The 21,640-nt window shown below is 56.7% G+C and overlaps 1 protein-coding gene across 2 annotated transcripts in view; it reads left to right on the top strand.

The window, feature by feature from the left end:
* Positions 1 to 20,624, top strand: part of LARS2 (leucyl-tRNA synthetase 2, mitochondrial) — a 100,274-nt gene extending 79,650 nt beyond the window's left edge. For both annotated transcript variants that reach the window (XM_054729852.1, XM_008154346.3), the window contains 7 exons: positions 6,790 to 6,890; positions 9,311 to 9,493; positions 11,475 to 11,644; positions 13,591 to 13,668; positions 14,711 to 14,822; positions 19,730 to 19,857; positions 20,389 to 20,624. In XM_054729852.1, coding sequence (XP_054585827.1) covers positions 6,790 to 6,890; positions 9,311 to 9,493; positions 11,475 to 11,644; positions 13,591 to 13,668; positions 14,711 to 14,822; positions 19,730 to 19,857; positions 20,389 to 20,568 — 952 coding nt within the window. In that variant the 3' untranslated portion in view covers positions 20,569 to 20,624. The remainder of the gene's footprint in view (positions 1 to 6,789; positions 6,891 to 9,310; positions 9,494 to 11,474; positions 11,645 to 13,590; positions 13,669 to 14,710; positions 14,823 to 19,729; positions 19,858 to 20,388) is intronic.
* Positions 20,625 to 21,640: the final 1,016 nt, after the last annotated feature.

The following is a 21,640-nucleotide window of genomic DNA, read 5'->3' on the forward strand; positions in this document are numbered from 1 at the left end:
CGCCCGCACGTGGTATTTTGTGGAAGAGCCACACTCAAGGGGCCAAAGAGCCGCATGTGGCTCGCGAGCCATGGTTTGCCGACCACTGCCCTAGCTGGTTTGGCTCAGTGGATAGAGCGTCGGCCTGCAAACTGAAAGGTCCTGGGTTCAGTTCCAGTCAAGGGCATGTACCTTGGTTGCTGGCTCCTCCCCGGCCCCGGGCCCTCATCGGGGCTCGTGCAGGAGGCAACCAATCGATGTGTTTCTTTCACATCGAAGTTTTTCTGTATCTTTCCCTCTCTCTTCCACTCTCTCTAAAAAGCAATGGAAAAATATCCTCAGATGAGGATTAAATATACATATTCTATTCTTTTTAATTTATTCGTAGTGTTCCACCATATGAATATGCCATAACTTATTTAAGCAGTCATCTATTTGTTCAGTTGCTGTTACAAAAAAAATTAAAAAGTCTGATGACTCTTTGCTGATACTCTTGGCAGGGATTGGGAATCCTGTCTGCAGGTTCAAGTCCTAACACGGGAATGCTGGGTCAAAGGATTTGTGTTTTCACATTTTTGGCAGCTAAAAAATGTTACTTGTAAAGCCTCCGTAATGCAGAGGACAGTCAGTTTCATTAAAAAGCAGCGCATGGAGAGCTCAGACCTGCTCCCTGGGTCTGTGCATGCACACACGGATGGGAAACCTACTGTACAGAAAACTAATTCAGGACACAAATTAAATACGTAAAATAATTTTCTTCTCATTAGACCCAGAGAGCTCTGCATGTAAAAATAAACTGATCCGTGTCAGGAACGAAACACGTTGACAGCTTGAGTCCTCGGGTAATGAGTGAGTTCACGTGGTTGTACCGGGGGCTGTCGGGTTTATGATTCCGCCTTGCCTTTCTGATTTCTTCTCTGTGGCAACCTCTGTACCTCGCTGGATAAAGATCGCCCCCGAGGATGGACATGGGGTCCTGCTTCCGTCACCAGTGGATGGTGTGCTCTCTCGGAGACTATTTGTTTTCAGGGGTGGGGGACCTTTGTTCTGCCAGGAGCCATTTGAATATTTATAACATCGCTCTCGAGCCGTACAAAATTATCAACTAAAAAACTGCCCTTTAGGCTCGGTCCCTGGCCCTGGTCGGGGTGCGTGCAGGAGGCAAGCAATCGATGTATGTCTCTCACATCGATGTTTTTCTCTCTCTCTGTCTCTCCCCCTCCCTTCCCCTCTCTCTAAAAATCAATTTGAAAATTGGCTGAGGATTAACAAAAAAAAACAAAAAACAGAAAATTAGCCTGCTCTATTGGGTCAGACATTTAATTAACTCACCCCTAAGGCCTTGGCAGGGCCAGACCAAGTGATTTCGCAGGACTTACACAGCCTGCGGGCCGGGTGTTCCCCACCCCTGGTTTAAATAAATCGAGTTGAACCCTTGACATAAACAGATACAAGTTTCTGTTCTTCGGAGGAAGGGCTCTCCTTGGGGCAGGGAGACTCGGATAGAGGTTAAGTACAAAGGCCCAGTGTCCCACGTGGGTCTAGACACAAAGGCTGTAAGTGACTTCTGGCTCCTTCACCGCAGGGCACGTAGCTGCAGCTTCGGAGCAGCTCTTTGTGGAAGTAACTGAATCAATGACTCATTCAATGGCTACCTGTTTTAAAGCGTAGGAAAGGCCTGGCTGCTTTCATGACTTCTTCTCAGTGGGTTAAAACTATATTTGAAGCCCGGATGATGTGGCTAAGTGGTTGAGCATCGACCCAGGAACCAGGAGGTCACAGTTCGCTGCTCCCCTGTTAGGAGCCTCTCCTGACCCTGGGAGCTCAGCAGGCCCGGTCCTCGGGCCTCTCTCCTGCTCCTCTGACCACACCGGAGCCGGCTCCTGGGAGAAGGGAGGGGAGGGAATAGAAGAGAAGCTTCGCTTGGGTCTCCCTGTATTAACAAGGTCTCCCTGTGAGCTGCTGGCTGGCTGCTAGGAAACAGAAATGGTGATGTTTTAAGAATGAGCCATGGCTTCAAGCTTCAAAACTGGCTGATGCTGTGCACATAATGATCCAATGGAGGTGAATTCAGTCTGCAAAGTCCAAGCTGGAGATGTTTTCAGAGATCCATGGCTTCCTGTTTTCTTTTTCCAAGAGCTGCAGGCTAGCCCCCCAGCCCTGGCCGAAGGGTGGGCAGCAGGCTCTCTGGGGCTTTCTGAGTAGGTCAGTGCCCTCCACAGCGACTGCTCTGGGCCCTGATGAGCCCTGGGGTCCTCTTAGCCAAGTCTTGCTTAGCATTTCCTTGCAGGCAGTGATTTGCATAAGGGTGTTTAAAAGAGCCTATCAATCTATGCTCTGAATTCCTTGTTTATTCTATTAATTAGCAACTCCCTCCCTCCCTTTCCTTCCTCCCTCTTTCTCTCCTCCCTCCCTTCCTTTCTTAGTGGGGTAAAGGTGCCTTCAATGACCAGCAGGTACAGTTGTAATTTCTGAGTTAGTGCCCTCCAGACGGTCGAGGAAGCACGAAAATGCACCGTTCTGCATGCCCGCAGCTGTGTTGCCATTCAAGCAACGCAGCCCACACCCAGCGCTGGTGTGCAAGGAGCAAGGAGGAAGCCCTCAGAACAAGGAGCACAGATGTGAGTTCATGAAATGAAGCCATCGAGGGCCGTCCTCCAGGCAGCCGCCCCGCATGCCGCCCCCACTCTGGATGGTCCCCAGTCAGAGGGGTTTGTTGATGGTTTAGAGTTGCAGGCTTTTCGCTTTCTTTTAAACACCCCCCTCATCTCCCCCCCCCCCCGCACCCCACTATCCACAGTCACTGTGATGAATGAGTGAATGAACGCACAGACAAATGGGGAGTGCCTTACGCCAGCTGTGCATCTCGATGATGAACTTGGCAGTGTGGTGTGCTCTCTGCTCCAGCAGGATGGTTCCAGGTCCAGCAGGGCCCTTGACGTCCCCTTGACCCTCACCCCCCGGGCACCGTGCCCCTCGCATCTCACCTGGTGCCCTCCTGAAGGTGTCACGTGTGATTTATGAGCATGTCTCGGGCGCCCGTTTTACTGTGAGCTTTCTGATTAATTGCAGAGTGCTCTGCACCCGGTTGTTGCTCAGATGTGTGTTGAATAAATAAGCGTGAGTCCTCATTTGGAGCTAAACTGCACACGGGGGCGGATGTGGCTGGCTTCAGCCAAGAAAATGAGAAGCAGACCCCCACAGGCCTGTGGAGCCCCGCTGGGGCCCCGGAAGAGTCAGGGTGGGGATCACGGGAATGAGCAGTTTCGGGAGCTGGGGAGCACCCTTCCCCACTATGAAATTCTGTGCAAACACCCCGGGTTCTCTCCCACTCTCATTCCCTTGTTCCTGCTGCTCCTCCTTCGAGCTTGAAGTGGACAGTTTGAAATCTATCAGTGTACCTCTCCCTGCAAAAGGTCCCCCCCACACACACACCCAGCTCTCAGGGTGCTCTGGCAGTGGTTTGGTGAAGGGAGAGCCCAGGGCTGGCTCCCTGAGGGTGGGCATGCTTTGCCCACAGGACATCCCCAGGGCCTGGCTCAGCACCAGACACACAGGAGGCACTCAGTAGACACCTGTTGGATAAAAATCATAAATTCACATGGTGACTCTGCTTTCTGAGAATGTGGTACTAAGAAGAATTCGACGCTTAGTCTGAGGCAGCCGGGGAGAGCTGCCAGGGTCTGGGATGTCTGGGAAGTGGGGGGTCAGGGCACCTGGGCAGTCCCGCCATCCCTGCTCCGGGCGATGCTGCCAGGACGGCTGGGGGAGGAGGGCCCGGCGAGCCTAAGCTACCAGCTGTGTCCCCATGTTTCAGAAATTAAGACCGACTCCTGCAAGGAGCAGGCCTTGATTCTGCCCTGCTCTCTGAGTCCCACCTGCCGGTTCTGGGGACAGCCTCCATCCAGGGTGGACACGCCTGAGATGCCGCACTCCAAAAGGACTAGAAGTGGTTCTGAAACGGGCAGAACTAAGCCCTGGTGTCAGCAGCCAGGCTGTTGGTGCCCACGGTGGTGCCCCGGGAAGGTGGTTGAGGGTCTGCAACCACCAGGTTGGTCACATTCTGGTCATTGACCTGGATGCTGGTTACACCAGTGTGTGTGTTTATGTTGTGAGAATTCATCAAGTTTGACCCCTAGGATTTATATGCTTTTCAGTATGTGTGCTGAACTGCATGTACAAGTTAGATTTTTTTTTTTTTTTGCCCTAGCCAGTTTGGCTCAGTGGACAGAGCGTTGGCCTGTGGACTGAAGGGTCTCGGGTTCAATTCTGGTCAAGGGCACATAGTTGCAGGCTCAATCCCTGGCCCCAGTCAGGGCACTAGCTGGAGGCAACCAATTGATGTGTCTCTCTCACATCGAAGTTTCTCTCTCTCTCTCTCTCTCTCTCTCTCTCGTCTCTCCCCCTCCCTTCCACTCTCTTTAAAAATCAGTGGGAAAATATCCTCTGGTGAGGATTAACCAAAAACCCCCAGAGGTTTACGTTTCTGAGGCCTGAGGAGTGCAGCACTGGCCGCCCGCTGGAGTTAGGCTCGCATGCTGGCAGGTTGCAATCCCACTCGTTCCCAGAAGGTGGCGGCGTTGCGCCACTCGATAAACTGCAAGAACAGAGAACGGGGTTCCATTCTTCGCCTACCTTTCTTGAGTATTAAATGCTACTGATTTTATCTTTGGGAATCTGGATTGTTCCCTCCCTCCTTCCACCCCAAAGACATCTTTTAAAAATCTCTCTTAAGAGTGACCAAAGCCATGGACTCACAGTGAGAGCCGGGAGGCAAGAGGGTGAAAACCTAGCGCAGGAGCACTGGAGCCCGAGGTAGCAGCAAGCGCATCCTCCGCGCCTGGCCGGGCAGCGCCGTTACCCGCATCCTCCCGCACCCAGCACTGCTGCGGGGAAGTTACGCTCTGTTTCTACGGCTAAGACAGCAGCATGTACGCACGTACACTGCTCATAACAGGGTTTTAAAATACGCAGGCCAGGGGTCCTTTTTTTCTAGCTGACCCTGATCTCATTGCTGCTCAGTCTCTTTGTTCCACTCTGCCCCCCTTCCCCTCCCCAAATCCCCTGGAAAGTTCCCTTTGAACCACCTCTGTCCACGCAGCCGCAGGGGCTGCGCAGTGTGCGAACCGGGGCCTGTCCAGAGGCCTTGTCAGTAAGGGACCTCCTCTGCATCAGCGGCTGTGGGCCACGTGAGAGCCCGTGAAATCAGCAAAGCCAGCCCTCTCGCCCACTTCGCTAGAGCGAAGGTTGTGGTCGGTGCCGCCTCTGAAGTTACTGGGTCCTTTGAACCTCGACATAAAAGCCACACTGTGTACGTGAACCCGAAGCCCAAGGTTTGCGTGTGGAGAGGGAGGGCGGGCGGCCGGCGACGTGCGTGGGAACACCGCCGAGCCTCCCGTGTCTCCGTGGATATGCAACACAGACCCGGGGGAGCAGCCAGGTCTCCACGGGTCATTCTTGGAGTTGGAGTAGCTCTTGTCCTCGTGCCTCAAAGCTGAATCAGGTGGACTCTTCAGAATAAACGTTTTAAACCTGAAATGAAGTAATTCAGTATGAGGGTCAACCTCGACTTGTCCTCTTTAGAGAAAAAGTTTGTATTTTACTATTCAGCCAGTAAGGGTGTGACTAAAGCTACTTTTTTTGTTTTAAGAAAAAGAAAACACAGGCAGTGTAAATAAATTACAATCCATGTATAGTGTAGAACACGAGATGGGTGTTTAAATATGAGCTAGATGCCCTCCCCAGTTGCTTAGTGGTTAGAGCATCAGCCAGTGGACTGCAGGGTCCCGGGTTCAATTCCTGGTTAAGGGCATGTGCCTTGGTTGCAGGCTTGATGCCCTGCCCAGGTCAGGGCACATGCGGGAGGCGATATGTCTTTCTCACATCGATATTTCTCCCTCTCTCTCTCTCTCTCTCTCTCTCTCTCTCTTTCTCTCTCTCTCTCTTTCTCTCTCTCTCCCCCTGCCCCCCCACCTTCCCTATCACTCTTGCTAAAAAAAAAAATCCTCTGGTGAGGATTAACAAAAATAAATAGCATAAAAATGATATAGATCTATATGGACTGCTATGGGAAAAAGGACATTTGTATTGTTAAACGAAATGCCACAAAGTAATATACACTAGGATCGCAACGATTTAAATCCAGAAGTCTCTACAACCATATTATATGTGTATATACAGGTTTGTATGGAAAAGGTTTTGGAAAAAGTCTCCAGACTTTTCCAGGATATTCACCAAACGGGGGCGGGGGGGGGGGGGGTGTTGATGAACAGAAAAGGTGTGTTCCTGGATAATTTGTTTGAGTTAAAAATGTCTAAAGCATGCCAAAACCAGTTTGGCTCAGTGGATAGAGCGTTGGCCTGCAGACTCAAGGGTCCCAGGTTCGATTCCGGTCGGGGGCATGTACCTTGGTTGCGGGCACAGCCCCATTGCGGGGTGTGCAGGAGGCAGCTGATCGATGTTTCTCTCTCATCGATGTTTCTAGCTCTCTATCTCTCTCTCTTCCTCTCTGTAGAAAATCAATAAAAATATATTAAAAAAAAAAAATGTCTAAAGCAGGCCCTGAATGTAAGGTTAAGGGGAAAGTAACTGTGCGAACAGCCCCAGCGTGAACGTCCGTGTAACCAACTGAGCCGCCCGGCCAGGGCTCTTACACTTACTTATAAGGAGCCATTTGTCCAGGTGGGTTACACGTGGCGGTGCTCGGCCTCCCTGTTTTCAGAGAGGGTGGTCCTCTCTCTCCAGCTGCTGTTTGCTGGCTGCTTTGAATACCTGTCCCACCCGTTTTCTTTCCCTGCTATCTTTCCTCAGGGAGCCTTTCCATAAGCTGCTGGCCCAGGGCCTCATCAAGGGGCAGACATTCCGCCTTCCATCCGGGCAGTATCTACGGCGAGAGGAGGTCGATCTCACAGGTAAGAATGGCCCATCCGGTCCCATCCAGGTGGGTGCAGAGGACCGAGGCCGGGCCTGAGAGCCACTGACAAAGGCCTTGGCTGGGTGCGAAGCAGGAGAGGGGCCTGCGGCCTCCTGGTCTCAGCCTCCGCTGGCTCTGCGCCTGGCTGTCCGCTGCTCAGCCCCATCCATCCAGCCCGTTAGCTACTGGCGGGTGTTCATCCGTATGGAACGTGGAGCCAGTCGGGCGTCGCCTCTTGTCCCAGTTGGTGTTTGACAGCCCCTTTCCGGGACAGCTCCCGGCCAGGAAACTGGGGTCCCCCCACCGTTTCTGCCGCGTGGTCTAGAGGCGCATTGGAGAAGCTGGGGGCCACCTCTCTACTTGCTCCCGGAGCCACCCGTCCAGGTCCAGCGCTGCCTGGTGGGCGCCCTCCCTCATCCCCTGGACAGCCCTCCCCTCCCCGCTCTCCCGAGCCTCTCCCTCCACCCTGTGCTTCACTCTTCCTCGCAGAGAGCGCCTCCCACCGGCTCCTTAGGTGGCGTGATGAGCACATGTCCTGTGCACCCGACACACAAAGTAAACGGCACGTTCAAAAATGCGGAAGGGGGTGACACAGAGGCAGCTGTGAGAACCCCCCAGCACTCTGGCCCTGAAATTCTTTAGAAAACCAGCGCATAATGGGTGAGATTAGGTGAAGCCAACACCCCTTCAGTGGTCGGCAGCCTCCCACGCCACGCAGCAGATGACTTACCTAATCAAAGCAGTCATGTGTCTGGGTAGCAATGGTCGCCGTGGGAGAAAAAGGAGCTGGAGACCTCAGGCCGCGCCCCCTGCCCAGCGGGGCTTGACGGGGGACCTGAGGCTGCACCCCCTTGCTGGTGGGGCTTGACAGGGGACCTGAGGCAGTGCCCTTCTCCCGGTGCCGGGCCAGGGGGGCCTGAGGCTGCGCACCTCCCCCCCACCCCCACCCCTGCCTGGCGGGGCTTGACAGGGGACCTAATCTCACTGACCAGGGCACATAAATCCAGCTGTGAGGGAAGTGGTCAGGGCACAAAGGCACCAGCCGAGGGCGTGAGCGGGGCCTGACAGCCAGCCACGTACCAGACCAGACACCTCAGGGCCACATCTGCCGAGAGTGGGCATTTTAAGTCCTCAGCTTCCCTGCCCAGAAAGATGCCTTTTTCCTGATTCTCCCGGTTCGCCCAGCAGGGCTGTAGATGCGAGCACAGCCCGGAGCCGCGCCATCCTCAGCACAGCCTGCACCCAACCCCTCCCTCTGCTCCGAGGCCGGCGTGTGAGCATCTTTCCCTTCTCACGGACACGTGTCCCCGGGAGGGAATCCGAGGATCCGCAGGGTAGACCTCCGTCCACTTAGTGTGTGTTCCTCTCCCGAAGTGTGGACTTGGCTTTTAGGCACATGTTTCGGTCCCTTGGGCGTTGGACGGGTTTAGCACAAGGATGCGGGGGCATCACCCCAACGCAGCTGCAGGAAATACCAGCAGCCCCACCTCGTGGGGGACGTCCCCAGGCCACTCCTCTCTCCTCCCTCTTCTCCAGCCCCTGGTTCCTCTTCCTGCTTCTCTCTGTCCTGTTTCCCAGGCTTGGATTGTGCTCGCCCCTGATTTCCGTTTGCAGAGCGGCCTTAGGGAGCCACTGTGCCAGGTCTTGCCCCATCTCTCTAGGTTTTTATGGCTGCAGTGCCCAACGCCATCCAAACAGGGCTTCTGTCTCCTGGTTCCAGGTCCTGAGAAAGAGGCTTAGCCTGGCCAGATGTCCTTCCTGGTCCCGGCCGCTGGGCTTGGCAGCAAGGTCACCTCCTCCAAACATGGCCATTTCAGGCCTCCTCCGTCAGCGCCATCTGGGCCACTGCGTGTGGGTGGGAAGGAGACACTTCCAAGAACAGGGCGTGGCGCTGACAGCACCGAGGGACCACATTCCCGTGAGCCCAGTGCGTTAGCTCCGTGGCCCTGACAGTGCGAGGTCATTGGGGACTAAGACGTGGGCACCAAGACCAGGCCTGAAGGCCAGTGGCCGAGACGCAGGGCGCTGTGCTGCTCTGAGGCCTCGCTGGTCAGCGCCAGCTCCCACAGGAAACCCCGAATCCACAAGGAAAACGGCCATGCGTAGGAGTCCTTCTTGTCCTTTCTCATTTCCTCTTTCGGTGCATACTTTTATAAAAAGAGAGATTGCTTTGTCTTTGTGGCTGAGGAAAAATTGTATATTCGTGAAGGGAGATTTGTGGCGGGAGGTGAGCCTCATTCACGTAAAAACAGTTTTTGGTAACATAATGCGGAAGGAGCGAGAGAGGCTTGTTCAGTGAACTAGCGGGGTTCCCGTGGGCACTTGTAACCGCTCACCCACTATTTTCTTACTGAGTGCGTTTTCATAGAACCAGTTCAGGGTTGCACACGCCGTGCCCACGTATTATTTTGGATCCAGGTTCTGCCCCTGTTCATGCAAAAACAAAGGAGAAGCTGGAGGTGACGTGGGAGAAGATGAGCAAGTCCAAGCACAACGGGGTGGACCCCGAGGAGGTGGTGCAGCAGTACGGCATCGACACGGTCCGCCTCTACCTCCTCTTCGCCGCGCCCCCGGAGAAGGATATCTTGTGGGACGTCAAGAGTAAGTCGCCTGCCTCTTCCTGCCCGGCCCCCTTTGTCGTCAGCCTGTACGCCGCAGGCATTCGGGACGCCGCTGTCCTGGCTGAAGGCAGTGGGAGAGGGGTCTAGAGATGGGGTTTGTGAAGCGAGTGGCCGTCTGTCCGCCTCAGCCAGGGTGGTGCCCCTGGGAGCCCAGTGTCTCGGGTGAATGAGCCTCCGAATCACCCGGGAGCTCCTTGGCATCACGCGCTCCCCGTCCGCACCCCTGCCGCCACGGCCCCGGGGCGGGCCCAGGAGCCTGCCTCCGACAAGCCCTGGACCCAGGTTCCACGAGGACCCACCTTGAGAACGTGTCCTTGGAGCCAGACTGGCCTCCATGCTGCCCCTGGGCCCCTGATCTGCCCTGACAGGGTTTTTCTAGAAGTGCCACCACCCTCACCAGTCCAGAAACCCCGCATGGGCCTGGGCCTGGGCCTGGGCCTGGGCCTGGGCCTGCTGTTACGTGACTTCTTCAGTCGCCACAGCCTCCAGAGCCCCCTCAGGGAAGTCTCTCTCGAAGCCATTTAAATCTAGAACGGCATGAAGGAAACTGATCTTGGATTTATTATATTATTATACATACACATCATCCTACCTAATAATAGAGTAATATGCAAATTGACCGTACCTTCGCTACACCCACCAGCCACGCCCACCAGCAAACCGTTGCAGGGACGCTGGGGTGCGGCCGAGCCCAAGGCCGGGAAAGCCTCCCCCCGAGGCTTTCCCAGCCTTGGGCACCAGCGAGGAGCCTGCAGGGATCGCAGGCAACCACTGGGGGTCGGCTCCTAAGATCTGTAGCAGGGAGGCTGGGGTGCAGCCGAGCCCAAGGCCGCCGCCCGGGGCCAAGCCCCGACCCTGAAAGAGGGCAGAAGGCAGTGGCCACAGCCAAGGCCTGGGTCCCTGGTGCCGGCAGAAAACTGGTGCAGGCAGCCAGGTGAATGAAGGTCTATTGCACGAATCTTCGTGCAAACGGGCTGCTAGTATACTTATAAATAGCATAAGTATCTTTACATATTTAACATGGGTATTATGTGGCGTGCATATTACATACTTACAAGTAATATGTATAATAAACATGTAAAATAATCTGGGTGTCCTGGGTACCTGTCCAGCGGCCATTCACGCTTCCTGGGTGACCTGCCTCACGCGTGTGATGGGAAGAGGCACGCAGATGCCTGGGTCACCCCCCAGTTTGCCACCTCACTTCTAGTGAGCAGGGTGGCCGGAGGGGCCTCACAGGCGCCAGTCCTGGCCCTGCTGCATTAGAGCCCGGGATGAGGAAGTGCAGACCTGGGGGCGCAGTTCTGCCCCCTGTCCCCCTGCAGGCGGCCTCCAGGCAGCTGCTCCTAGCGCGCCTTCCCCAAGTTCTGTGTGCATCGGGCTTAGGAACGCCTTGTCCAGTGGCCTGGCCTTCATCTGGCTGACCCTTGATCCAGGGTGACTCCTGGAAATCAGATCAGCACCCAGATTGGATGAGCAAGGTTGACATAGGCAGTCCACACGTCTGGCAAGGACACGTCGTGTGCAAACAGCTCATGCTGTACGCGGTTGGCTCCCAGCGGTCTGCAGACCACCGCCCTGCGTGTTACCTGCCCAGGTGAGATGGGGACTGTGTCCCCAGGCTCCCTGCCGGTGCCACAGGCACTTCATCAGGCAGCGCGCAGTGCGCACATCCTGGCTGAGCTTCTGAGCTCCCCGGGGCAGGGACAGTCCTGGGCGGCACTTTCAGCAGCCTTGCCGCCTGGTGCTCAGAGCGTCTGGGTCGCTGAGATCTGATGGAATCGCCCTGGTCTGCGTTCCCAGACACTGGCGGCCAGGGAGGACCATCCACCTGCCCGTGGATCCATCCACGGGGCACAGCCAAGCGTGTCCTCAGTTCACAGGTGCTTTTCGAGGCTCAGGAGTAACCCAGTCATTCCCACGTGTCTCTCTTTCCCTCTCATTTACCGACACCACCGCAGCCGACGCACTGCCCGGCGTGCTGCGATGGCAGCAGCGGCTGTGGTCCTTGGCAACCCGCTTCATTGAGGCCAGGGCTTCCGGGGAGGTGCCCAGGCCCCAGCGGCTGAGCAGCGAGGAGCGAGCCGAGGCCCGCAAGCTCTGGGCGTACAAGAACACGATCATCTCTCAGGTCAGAGACTTCCCGGGGACACCGGGCGACTCCAGCGGGCACTCGAGGTGGGTGTGGCCACCTTCTCTCGGTGGGCCCACGTGGGTCTTCCTCCTCATCGGGGTGGCCCCACTGGCCTTGAGTGATCATCTGCTTTGGTATTTCGTCACGGCAGAGCGGGAGTGCAGCCGTTCTCGTGGGGAGACTTGCTCTCCGGAGGGGGCCCCTCTAAGGATGGCCCGCCCTTTGTCCATCGGATCTCAGGGCGCTGCCCGCTCTCCATGTGTCCACACCTAACACATGCGGGCAGAGCCCAGCTCAGGATCACGCTGATCGCACTAACACCTTAGAGCAACAGAAGCAGAATTTGAGAGGTGAAAGGGCATGAAGGACTCTCTTCTTTTGCATCCGCATTCTACAGATGGGGACAGGGATGAGGCACAGAGAGGTTAAGCGTCTTGAGGAAAGTCACACAGCCGGTGAGGAACCGAGAGGCTAGAATCCAAGTTCCCTGGTGCGGGACGTGCCAGCCAGTGACTTTTTCACACAGTATCTGTGTGAGTTATTGTGGGTTAATGTTTGCAAATAAGTGATTTATTCATGTTACATTCTTAGAGAATCGTGTATTATTATCTAAATCATTTAAAAATATTCTTCATTGATAACAAAACCCTTTAATTTTTTTAAATCTAGGAATCTGCTCTAATACAATGATATTTGCCTTTTTTTTTTTTTTTTTTAGTTGGAACTTTTTTTTATCCTCACCTGAGAATATATTTTTAATTGATTTTTAGAGAGCGAGAAAGAGAGAGGGAGAGAAATAGTGATGTCACCTGTATGTGCCCCGACCTGGGACCTAACCCACAACTTGGGGATGTGCCCTGACCGGGAGTTGAGCCTGCCACCTGCTGGGGTACGAGACGATGCTCCAGTCAGCTGAGCCACCAGGGCGGCAGTCTCCTTTTAAGAACTTGGTAGAAATGTCACAGTCTCTGAAAGAAGGCATTGAGGAACCCTGAGGCCATTTTTAATGGGTACCAGAGACCCCAGATGCTCCTCGGGCTGTGGGTTTTTGTTGTTTTGTTTTGTTTTAATGTGCTGATTCCAACGTATAAAGTCAGCCACGGTCACTTCTGGACGCTGGTAACCGGTGACAGTGAAGGGGAGCGCTGTTCCTCTCTGGCTTGTGTAACCTGACGTGGCCCCCGGTCCAGCCTGGTCTCATTTGGGGACACCTCCTCGGCTTCCTTTCCGCCCTCCGTCCTCTGGCGTGGAGACCGGAGGCGGGGAGAGCGCTGGTGCTCTGAGTGGCGCCTGAGGGATTGTTTTCATTCCACATACTTTCTCTCTGGGCCTGGCCAGCCCTTCTGTCCTGTCAGATAATAGAAGTGGGTTATTTCAACACAGCGGGGACTCTGGACATCTTAAAGATGTGTTCTTTCTCTGTCTCCTCGCCCGTGGTCAAAATCGGAAAACACACACACACACACACACACACACACACACACACACACACACACGGGACAAAGCTGACAAGTCGTATCCGTGGTCTGATGTCGACTGCACATTTGAAAATGGAAAATGGAAGACTAACCTTGTCCCGTGTGCTCATCCTCCTCCTCGTGCATCGAAGCCGCGCAGCCGAGGGGAAGTGCGTCCTTTCCCCGTCTCCTGTCCACTCTGGTGTCCGTGTTCGCTCATCAGGGGTCCTGCCCCTCCTCCCCGTGTTTTCTTAGGACCCACCATGAGCCCAGCACCTCCCAGCTGTGTGGGGAGAGCACACAACGTCGACATGGTTTTAACACTTTGTGCTGGTGAAACGTTATCGTGGAGAGTCGAGCCCGTGAACACGTGTAAATAGCTGTGATTGCCTTCATTTAATTCACACTTTTGGATGATTCACTGTTTCTTTGTGGAAAGCTTGGAGGAGTTCTGAAGAAAGGGAATAATTCAACTTTCACCCCTAGGTGACCGCCAACTTCACGGAGGACTTCTCTCTGAACTCCGCCATCTCTCATCTGATGGGACTCAGCGGGGCCCTCTGGGTAAGCGCCTGTCTGTCCTCGTGGAGCCGAGGCGAGCGGGAGGCTTCCTGCCACGTGGCGAGGCGCCGGCGAGGGCTCAGGCCGGGGGCTGAGCAGGGCCACAGTGTCACCTTCTTTATCTCAAAGAAGCATTTTGTCCATAGTCGCAGCCTCGACTTAGAGCTGGAAGATTCCGAAGGATTATCTGGTCCTAACCACCCCTCCCCCCCATCCATGTTTTGGTGATGAGGACACAGAGGCCTAGTGGTGGATTGACAACTCCAGGAGCAGCCCCGGCCTCCGAGCCTTCCCACTGTGCCTCCTCTTCCTGTCCCACTGCCTGGGCTCCTGTGACTACCCCCCTCCCCCCCCCCCCCCCCCGCCCGGCATCATTAACATTTTAATTCCTGTAGCTTAGACCAGTCAGGCTGCTCTCACTGAGAACAGAAGTCAGCCTTTGCAGGACAGACTCATGGTCTTGGGGCAAGTGACTGTCCTTTTTCTTGCCGGGTGAAGGACTTGCCAACCAAAGTATTAACACATTTAAACTATTAACTATTAAAACTATGAACACATGCTTTTTATAACGAAGCCCTCTCCAAGCTTTTAAGAACAGGGGAAGAGATTGATAGATGGCACTACGTAAAGCTTGCCACTTTTAATACAGTTAAACACGCCACATTAGAAGATAGATAAAAACTGGGGTGGACATTAGCCATGTGCCCGGGGAGATGGCTCCCCTCTAACCCTCAGCTGCTCCCGCTGCCCCGCGGGGTAAGACGCCGCCCTCGGAGGGCAGTCTGAGAGCTGAAGGAGTGGGCTTCAGGCGGAGGGCACAGGCAGTGCTCAGTTAAGAGGAGTGGACTTGTTGTTGGTCAGCCGAAGCTCTTTTTAACACTGTCATCTAATGGGGCAAGTTCTTGGTCCAGAGCCAGCACGCCCGGTCCAGACGGCTGCTTCCAGCCCGCGGAGTGTCTGGACGTCCGCTACGTCTTGGCGTGCTTGCCGTGCGTATCCTACATGCCTCCTCAGTCTTCCATCCGTGTTCTCTTCTCTCCCGCAGCATGCTTCTCAGAGGGTCGTCCTCCACAGCCCCGAGTTCGAGGACGCTCTGTGTGCCCTGCTGGTGATGGCCACTCCGATGGCCCCTCACATAACCTCCGAGCTCTGGGCAGGTAGGTGGGCGTCCTCGCCTGACCGGTTACTACTCCCCAGAACATGCTCGAGCCTCTTGCAGAACCTGATCCGGGACTCAGATGTCCTCCGCCGGGGGCCCGGGGTTTGGCATCTGTGCTCGTCTTGTGCTCGGAATAGTGGTGCTTTGTGGTCACCCCGCCCAAAGGGAAGACACCTCCCCCTTTGGGACAGTGTGAATACCCATGTCACCGCAGAACATTCCTCCCCATCACCCAGCCTCCTGGCGCCCACACATCATGGCCCCCATGTCATGTTTTTTTGTTTGTTTGTTTCTGTTTTTTATTGATTTCAGAGAGGAAGGGAGAGAGGTAGAGAGATAGAAACATCAGTGATGAGAGAATCATTGATTGGCTGCCTCCTGCATGCCCCCTACTGAGGGGGATCGAGTCCTCGACCCAGGCATGTGCCCTTGGCCGGAGTTGAACCTGGGACCCTTTAGTCCACAGGCTGATGCTCTGTCCACTGAGCCAAACCGGCTCGGGCACCCCCATGTCATGTTTTTAAGACAGAAACTCGTGGTTAGTCCCACTTCACAGATGGAGAAAGGGGCCCCGGACGTACAGTGCAGATCTAAACTGCACTCACTGAGGCTGCGATTCAGGCCCCTGATTCCTCAGCGGGTACCACAGCCGGTGCGACCTCCTGAGGCTCGGGTGATTCCGTGTGGGCGCCTCTGCCCACCCACCCTTGGAGATCGGGCTCTGGGGTCTGGAGTGGGAGCATCTGTTTTAAATGCTCCTGGTGATTCCATGCACAGGCAGGTGGGCTGTGTCCTCAACGTAAGACCTGCTCTCGGGTGACAGCCGAAGGCAGGGCTTCCCTGTGCTTTCCCGTCTTGGGGCAGCTGTCGAGGCCGTTTTCCAGGGCCCGCTGATGGTTCTGAAAGGTCATCGCTGCAATGCCCGCATCTTCTCCTTTTAAGAAATAACTTGAGCCCGGCCAGCGTGGCTCAATGGTTGAACATCTCAACCCATGAACCAGGAGACATGTTCTATTCCCGGTCAGGGCACATGCCCGGGTTGTGGGCTCAATCCCCAGTGTGGGGCATACAGGAGGCAGCCAATCAATTTTCTCTCCTCATTGATGTTTCTATCCCTCTCACCCTCTCCCTTCTTCTCTCTAAAATCAATTAAAAAGACATATTAAAAAAACAATAATTTGGACATTCTCTACATTAAGCCACCTTCTTTAATTGTTAAATATTTTCCTTGTTTCCATTTTTTGTAATTTTAATATGGAACTATTTCGTAAAATAGTATAAGGTTTTAGTCTTTTTCTTTGTTAGAAGGAAGAGAATGGAATTTATTTGCCGTTAAAGCATTTTGCCCGAACGAGTCTCAGTTCACAGGAAAGGAGGGTCATTGGCGCGTTTCTCTGCAGCGCCCCGAGTCCCCGGGCCCGGCAGGGGCAGGAGGGCCGCACTGAACCCCCAGTGGCCCCGGTGGAAGTGGAAATGAAGTGACAGGTGCTGTGCAGGTGGCTGTGCGGGCCCCAGGCCCTGGGCCCCCAAACCTTGTGTTCAAGGGTGTCCTGTGACCGCTGGGACATTTTACAGGCGCTCGCAGGAGACGGGCCGCCTAGAATGCTGGGTCGACGTGCTTTTATCCGGGGCCTCTGAGAAGTAGCAGACCTCACCGCAGCCTTCCCAAGTGTGCCGCCCAGAGGCCCCGGGAAGTCACACGGAGAGCACCGGCTCCTGAAATAAGTGCTGTTGGCCACATACACCGCCAAAAACGTCACTCAGTCTTTCCAAGACCGAAGGGAGCCGAAGAGACAGGGAACCACAAGGAGGAAGTGGTGACTGGGTGCTGTCCTGACGGGCTCCAAGTGAGGGGACAGCCATGGTGGGGGGGAGGTTCTGTGATGGATTCTGTGAGCCCTGGACTGGGGGGTTGGGATTTTCAGTGACACTGAGGCAGTGATTTAGAAGGAAAGGGAGTTGAGGAGGTAATTGTAGGGACTTTGTGAGGGTTAAACACGTTCAGAGTGAAGACAAAGGAGGCAAGGAAAGGTAAGAACTAGCAGCATTCGAGAGACGACCCAGACAGCCCTGGCCGGTTGCTCAGTGGTTAGATCATCAGCCCATGGACTGAAAGGTCACAGGTTCGATTCCGATCAAGGGCATGTACTTCCGTTGCGTTTGGACCCCCAGTCGGACACGTGTAGGAAGCAACCAATTGATGTGTCTCTCACATGGATGTTTCTCTGTCTGTCTCTCCCCCGCCCATCCACTCTCTAAAAATTATAATAATAATAAATAAAAATAACAACAGTGTTTCCATATCGATGGGAATGGGCCATCCTGCCAGCGGGGAACCGAAACCCCCACCAGGTTCTGTGCAGGGTTTCCGCCTCCCGCTCTTTTTAGGGAAGCAGAAGCCCCTGACGTTTGCACGGCAAAGACGACGGTTTCTGTACGTCACGCAGGTCAGGCGGGAGCGGGCCTTGGGGAGGCACATGGAGGAAGTCCGAGCGCAGCTGGGAAGCGCCTGCAGGTGTGAGATGCCAGGAAACAGTTTCACCAACAACGCAGTTCTGATCCCCGTGAGGGACCTCTCCCCAGGAAACAGCAGGAACACGGCCCTGAACGTCTCAGGCAGGTCCTGGAGCTCCGTCCCGCACGCTGATGCCAGCCACGGCGGGCGCCCCTCAGGCAGGTCCTGGAGCTCCGTCCCGCACGCTGATGCCAGCCACGGCGGGCGCCCCTCAGGGGTCCCAGGTGTGAACACTTGTTCTGAGCAGAGGGTCCCGGTCCCAGGCATCGAGGGGCCCAGCGGACACTCGCTGAGCCTGCAGTTCTGCTGTGTCCTCAGCCACAGGCCGCCAGGCATGCACCTGTGTTAACAAGTTGGGTCCATTACCGGGGCATGCAGGGCTGCTGTGGGCAAAGGCTAAAGTGATGCAGCCTCGCTTCCTGTCCACCTCCTCAGCATTGCGAGGGCTGGACGAGGCACGGGGGTCAGACGCCACAGTGTCCCCACGTGCCCCCTTGTGTGTCTGAGGCAGGCCTGAGGTTGGCCCTGGGGAGGCCTGGCATCCACAGGAGCCGTGACCACCCGGCACTCTCTTCCAGTGGCTCGACCTCGCCAGCTCTCCCAGGGGGAGGGGGCTTGGTTCAGTTATTTCCCGGGAAGGTCAGTGACGTCAGCTCTCCCAGAGGGGGCGGAGGGGGGGCCATGGGCCCGGCTGGCCCTGCGCGGCGGCCTTGTGTGCCAGGCCTGCCACCTCCCAGCTGCGCTCGGACTTTCTCCACGTGCTTCCCCAAGAAGAGCGGGAGGAGAGTCTGCACAGGGCCCGGTGGGCTCCTGTTCCTCGCTGGCAGGACGGCCCACTCCGTCCACAGGGAACGCGCGGGCCCGGCCGCTATAAATACGCATCCGGATTGCTCCAGGAAGGCCGGGCTTCCTCGTTCACTCACAGGGGAACTTGTAACAGCTCCTGCCAAGGTCCTTGCATCTGGCAGCATCCTGTGCGATGCCTTGCGGAGGTTCTGGAGTTCTTCCCGGTGCGGCTGGGCCACAGGATCCGCCATCCTGGGCCATGGCCATCTCGCTCCGCGACCTCCGCCTTCTCCTCAGCTGTGAGTGTCAATGGGCTCCCTTCTGAGGGACAGGCGGGCAGCTACTTCCTGCCTCTGCCTGGAGGCACATGTGTTAGAAGCCAAGCAGGTTCGTTGGTGAGCACAGGAGCCCCAGCTCCCAGGGGCCAGCGGGGCCCGGGGACCTGTCCCGTCCACCACTCGATCGCAGGCCCGAGGGGCCTTCGCTTCCCCGAGATTGACGGGCAGCACGGGGTTGCAAGAAGGTCCAACAGGAAAACAGACAAAGCTGTGGCAGGGACGCCTGTGGTACTCACACGAGAATCAAGACGAGGCCAACAGGACATATCGGACCAGTGCTGCTCAGAGTGGCCCGTGGCCCGTGGCCCGTGGCCCTGCCGGTCTGTCGCACACAGTCCTCAACGAGATAGGGAGCCTGTGCTTAGAAGATACATTGGGGTGTCACTGAGCACACAGCGAGACAGGACGGCCGTCGCTTTTGGTGGCGAGGCTTTCCCTGTGAAGGCAGCAGGGTGTGCTGACTCACGTTGAGACCCGAGTTTCCACCTCCTCGCAGACGGGCACGTCAAGTAGGTTCGCAGGGAATAGTCCCGAGCCATCTCTAGGATAAGATGTTGTAGAAGAAACATCAGAGACCAATAGGGAAGAGGATTGGTTGAATAAAATTAGGAAAATTGACTGTATGTTTTTAAGGAATGCCCAGGCATCTGTTTTTCTATCTGTGTGTGTCCTGCACATTCGGGGGCACCTCCTGTGCTCACGGGATCTGCAGAGGCTTCGAAATCAGAGCTGTCCTTTGTGGGCGCCCCAGGGAAAGCCCGGGCACCACAGCGGGCCCTGCAGCCCTGTGGGTGCAGACGGAGCGCCTGGGCACGGCCGCCCCAGCTCAGGGTGCAGCGGGAAGCCCTCGGGGGTTCATTCCTCTGCCTCTGCGTGTCTGACCCACCCTGAGCCAAAGTCAGCTCTCTCCAGTCCCATGAGTGGCGGGAACGCCTCCTGGAGGTGGAGAGAAGCCGAGGGGCCCTCAGACCACCGTAGTTTCCACCCAGAGAGGAAGCCAGCCGCTCAGGGTTTGGGGATCCACTCTCAGCACAGAGGCGTTCCGTCCCCGACAGAACTGCAGGGACCAGCGCGGACCAGCAGCCCGGTCTCCCTAGAACCCGTGTCCATCCATCACAGCTCCGGGCACTGTGAGGAAAGCTGCCTGCAGCCTGGGTGTAAGCCAGGCCGGAGTCAGTGGGGAGCACCTGGTAGGCTCAGAAAAGCTGTGGTGCGGCCTCCGGAGCCTCGCGTGCGCTCACTGACCCTCTGGCCTTGACCTCGCAGGCCTGGCGCTGGTGCCCAGGAAGCTCTGCGCCCACTACGCCTGGGACGCCGGCGTGCTGCTCCAGCCATGGCCGGCTGTGGACCCGGAGTTCCTGCAGCCGCCCGACGTCGTGCAGATGGCCGTGCTGGTGAGTGGTTCCTGCAGCCCCCAGCGCAGGCGGGCCTGTCTGGCTGGCGGCCTGTGGCCTTTCTGGCCCATCCCGCCTGCCCGCCCATCTCCTCCGCCCGCACCTCTGTCTGAGGTCACCGTGTACCAGTGTTGCGCATAGAACCCTCATGCCCTCGGGTTGGAAAGTGGGAAAATAAACCTGTCCCGCATTACAGGGTGATTATCTTCCTTTCCAACTGTCTCCACCTCTCTCCGCTTCATTCGGCTGCTCTTGGTTCCCTTGGGGGGAGGGGGGAGGCTAATGGTGTGGAGGTCGGCCACGGAGGGCCCCCTCTCGGAACACTGTGTTGCAGAAAGGCTGCGTCAGATTTCTCTCGCTCCTCGCGCTCTCATTGCACTCGGTCCTCCGAGAAGCCGGTGCTGCCTTGGCCGTCTTCCTTCCCCGCACTCCCTTCCCCAGACAGACCTGGGCCCTTTGCAGGAAGTGGGTTTGGGCACCTGGCTGCCTGCCTGCCTCTCAGCACTGCTTGTCTCCGGCTTTTCTCCTCAGATCAACAACAAAGCCTGCGGCAAAGTCCCTGTGCCCCAGCACGTGGCCCGGGACCCCGACAAAGTCCACGAGCTCGTTCTGCAGAGCGAGCTGGGCGCCAGGCTCCTGCAGGGGCGCAGCATCAAGAAGGCCTTCCTCTCGCCCAGGACGGCCCTCATCAACTTCCTGGTGCAGGAGTGACCCCCTCCCCCCGGGTCCCCAAGGGACCTCCGTCCAGGCCTGGACAACGACGAAGATGCTGGCCAGGGCGGGGAAAGACAGAAGTCCTGAATGTTTGTTTACCTTCACGCTCCGACAGATGGGCGTCAGCAGTGCGCCCTGTGGTGTGGCCTGGTGCAGGGTGAGGGTGGGCAGAGGAGAAAGATGAGTGACGGGGGAGGGCAGCCTGCCCCCGCACTACCCGCTGGAGGAAGCCATCGACCCCATTGAAGCCACCGGGTGACGACGTCCGGCTGGGCACAGGAAGTGATGGGCATAGCACCATGCCTCTCGAGCAGCCTGGTGCTTCTGGATCCAGAAGCGGCACCCCTCAGGGACACCCAGGAACGTGCGGGTAAACCGAGCAGCCCCACGAGGCTCAGGAGCAGCGTGGACAGTCCCTCTGAACGGGTGACAGCCTGGGCATCGTGGTGGCTGGCTCCTCGCTCGGGCTAGATGGGAAAGCCGTGTGGGCCCAAACACCCAGCACACGGATGGACGCTGGGCCCCTCAGACGTTGCGGTGCCAGTCCCTGGGCCAGCGTCCCCACCGCTCCTCAGCTCTGCCCCGTAGGTGCATCCTCCCCAGCCCCACTGGATGCGCCCGCCACCCGCCGGGCGGAGCACCACTCCCTGCCCTGCGTGAGGAGCCGCTTGGCTAGCCGCCCCCTCGGGGTGGAGCATTTGCTGTGCAGCGAGCCGGAACCAAGCCGCTTCCAGCCTCGGATGGAACCAATCTCGGAGCCACCGCAGCCCCCCGCAGGGAGTCTGCTCACTGGGCCCCAGATGGCGACGCTGCCTTTGAGACTGTCCCCAGAGCCAGCCACGGGAGAGCGGGTTCACCACAGAGGATGGGACGGGCGCCCCACCCGGTGTTGCCTCCTGTGTTCGAGCCGCCGCCGTCGGCTGCTGGGCGGTGGCCAGGAACGCACCTGTGTTGGTGGCGAACTAGGATCATCCTGGTTGTATGTGAAGTCAGCAACTCGGTGCTCCCACCAGAACGGACCGTAGCCCCTGATGCCTATTCATGGGGAGAGTGGAGGAGGAGCTAGCCA

This window comes from Eptesicus fuscus, chromosome 18 (assembly GCF_027574615.1).
Source record: "Eptesicus fuscus isolate TK198812 chromosome 18, DD_ASM_mEF_20220401, whole genome shotgun sequence".
Lineage (NCBI taxonomy): Eukaryota > Metazoa > Chordata > Mammalia > Chiroptera > Vespertilionidae > Eptesicus > Eptesicus fuscus.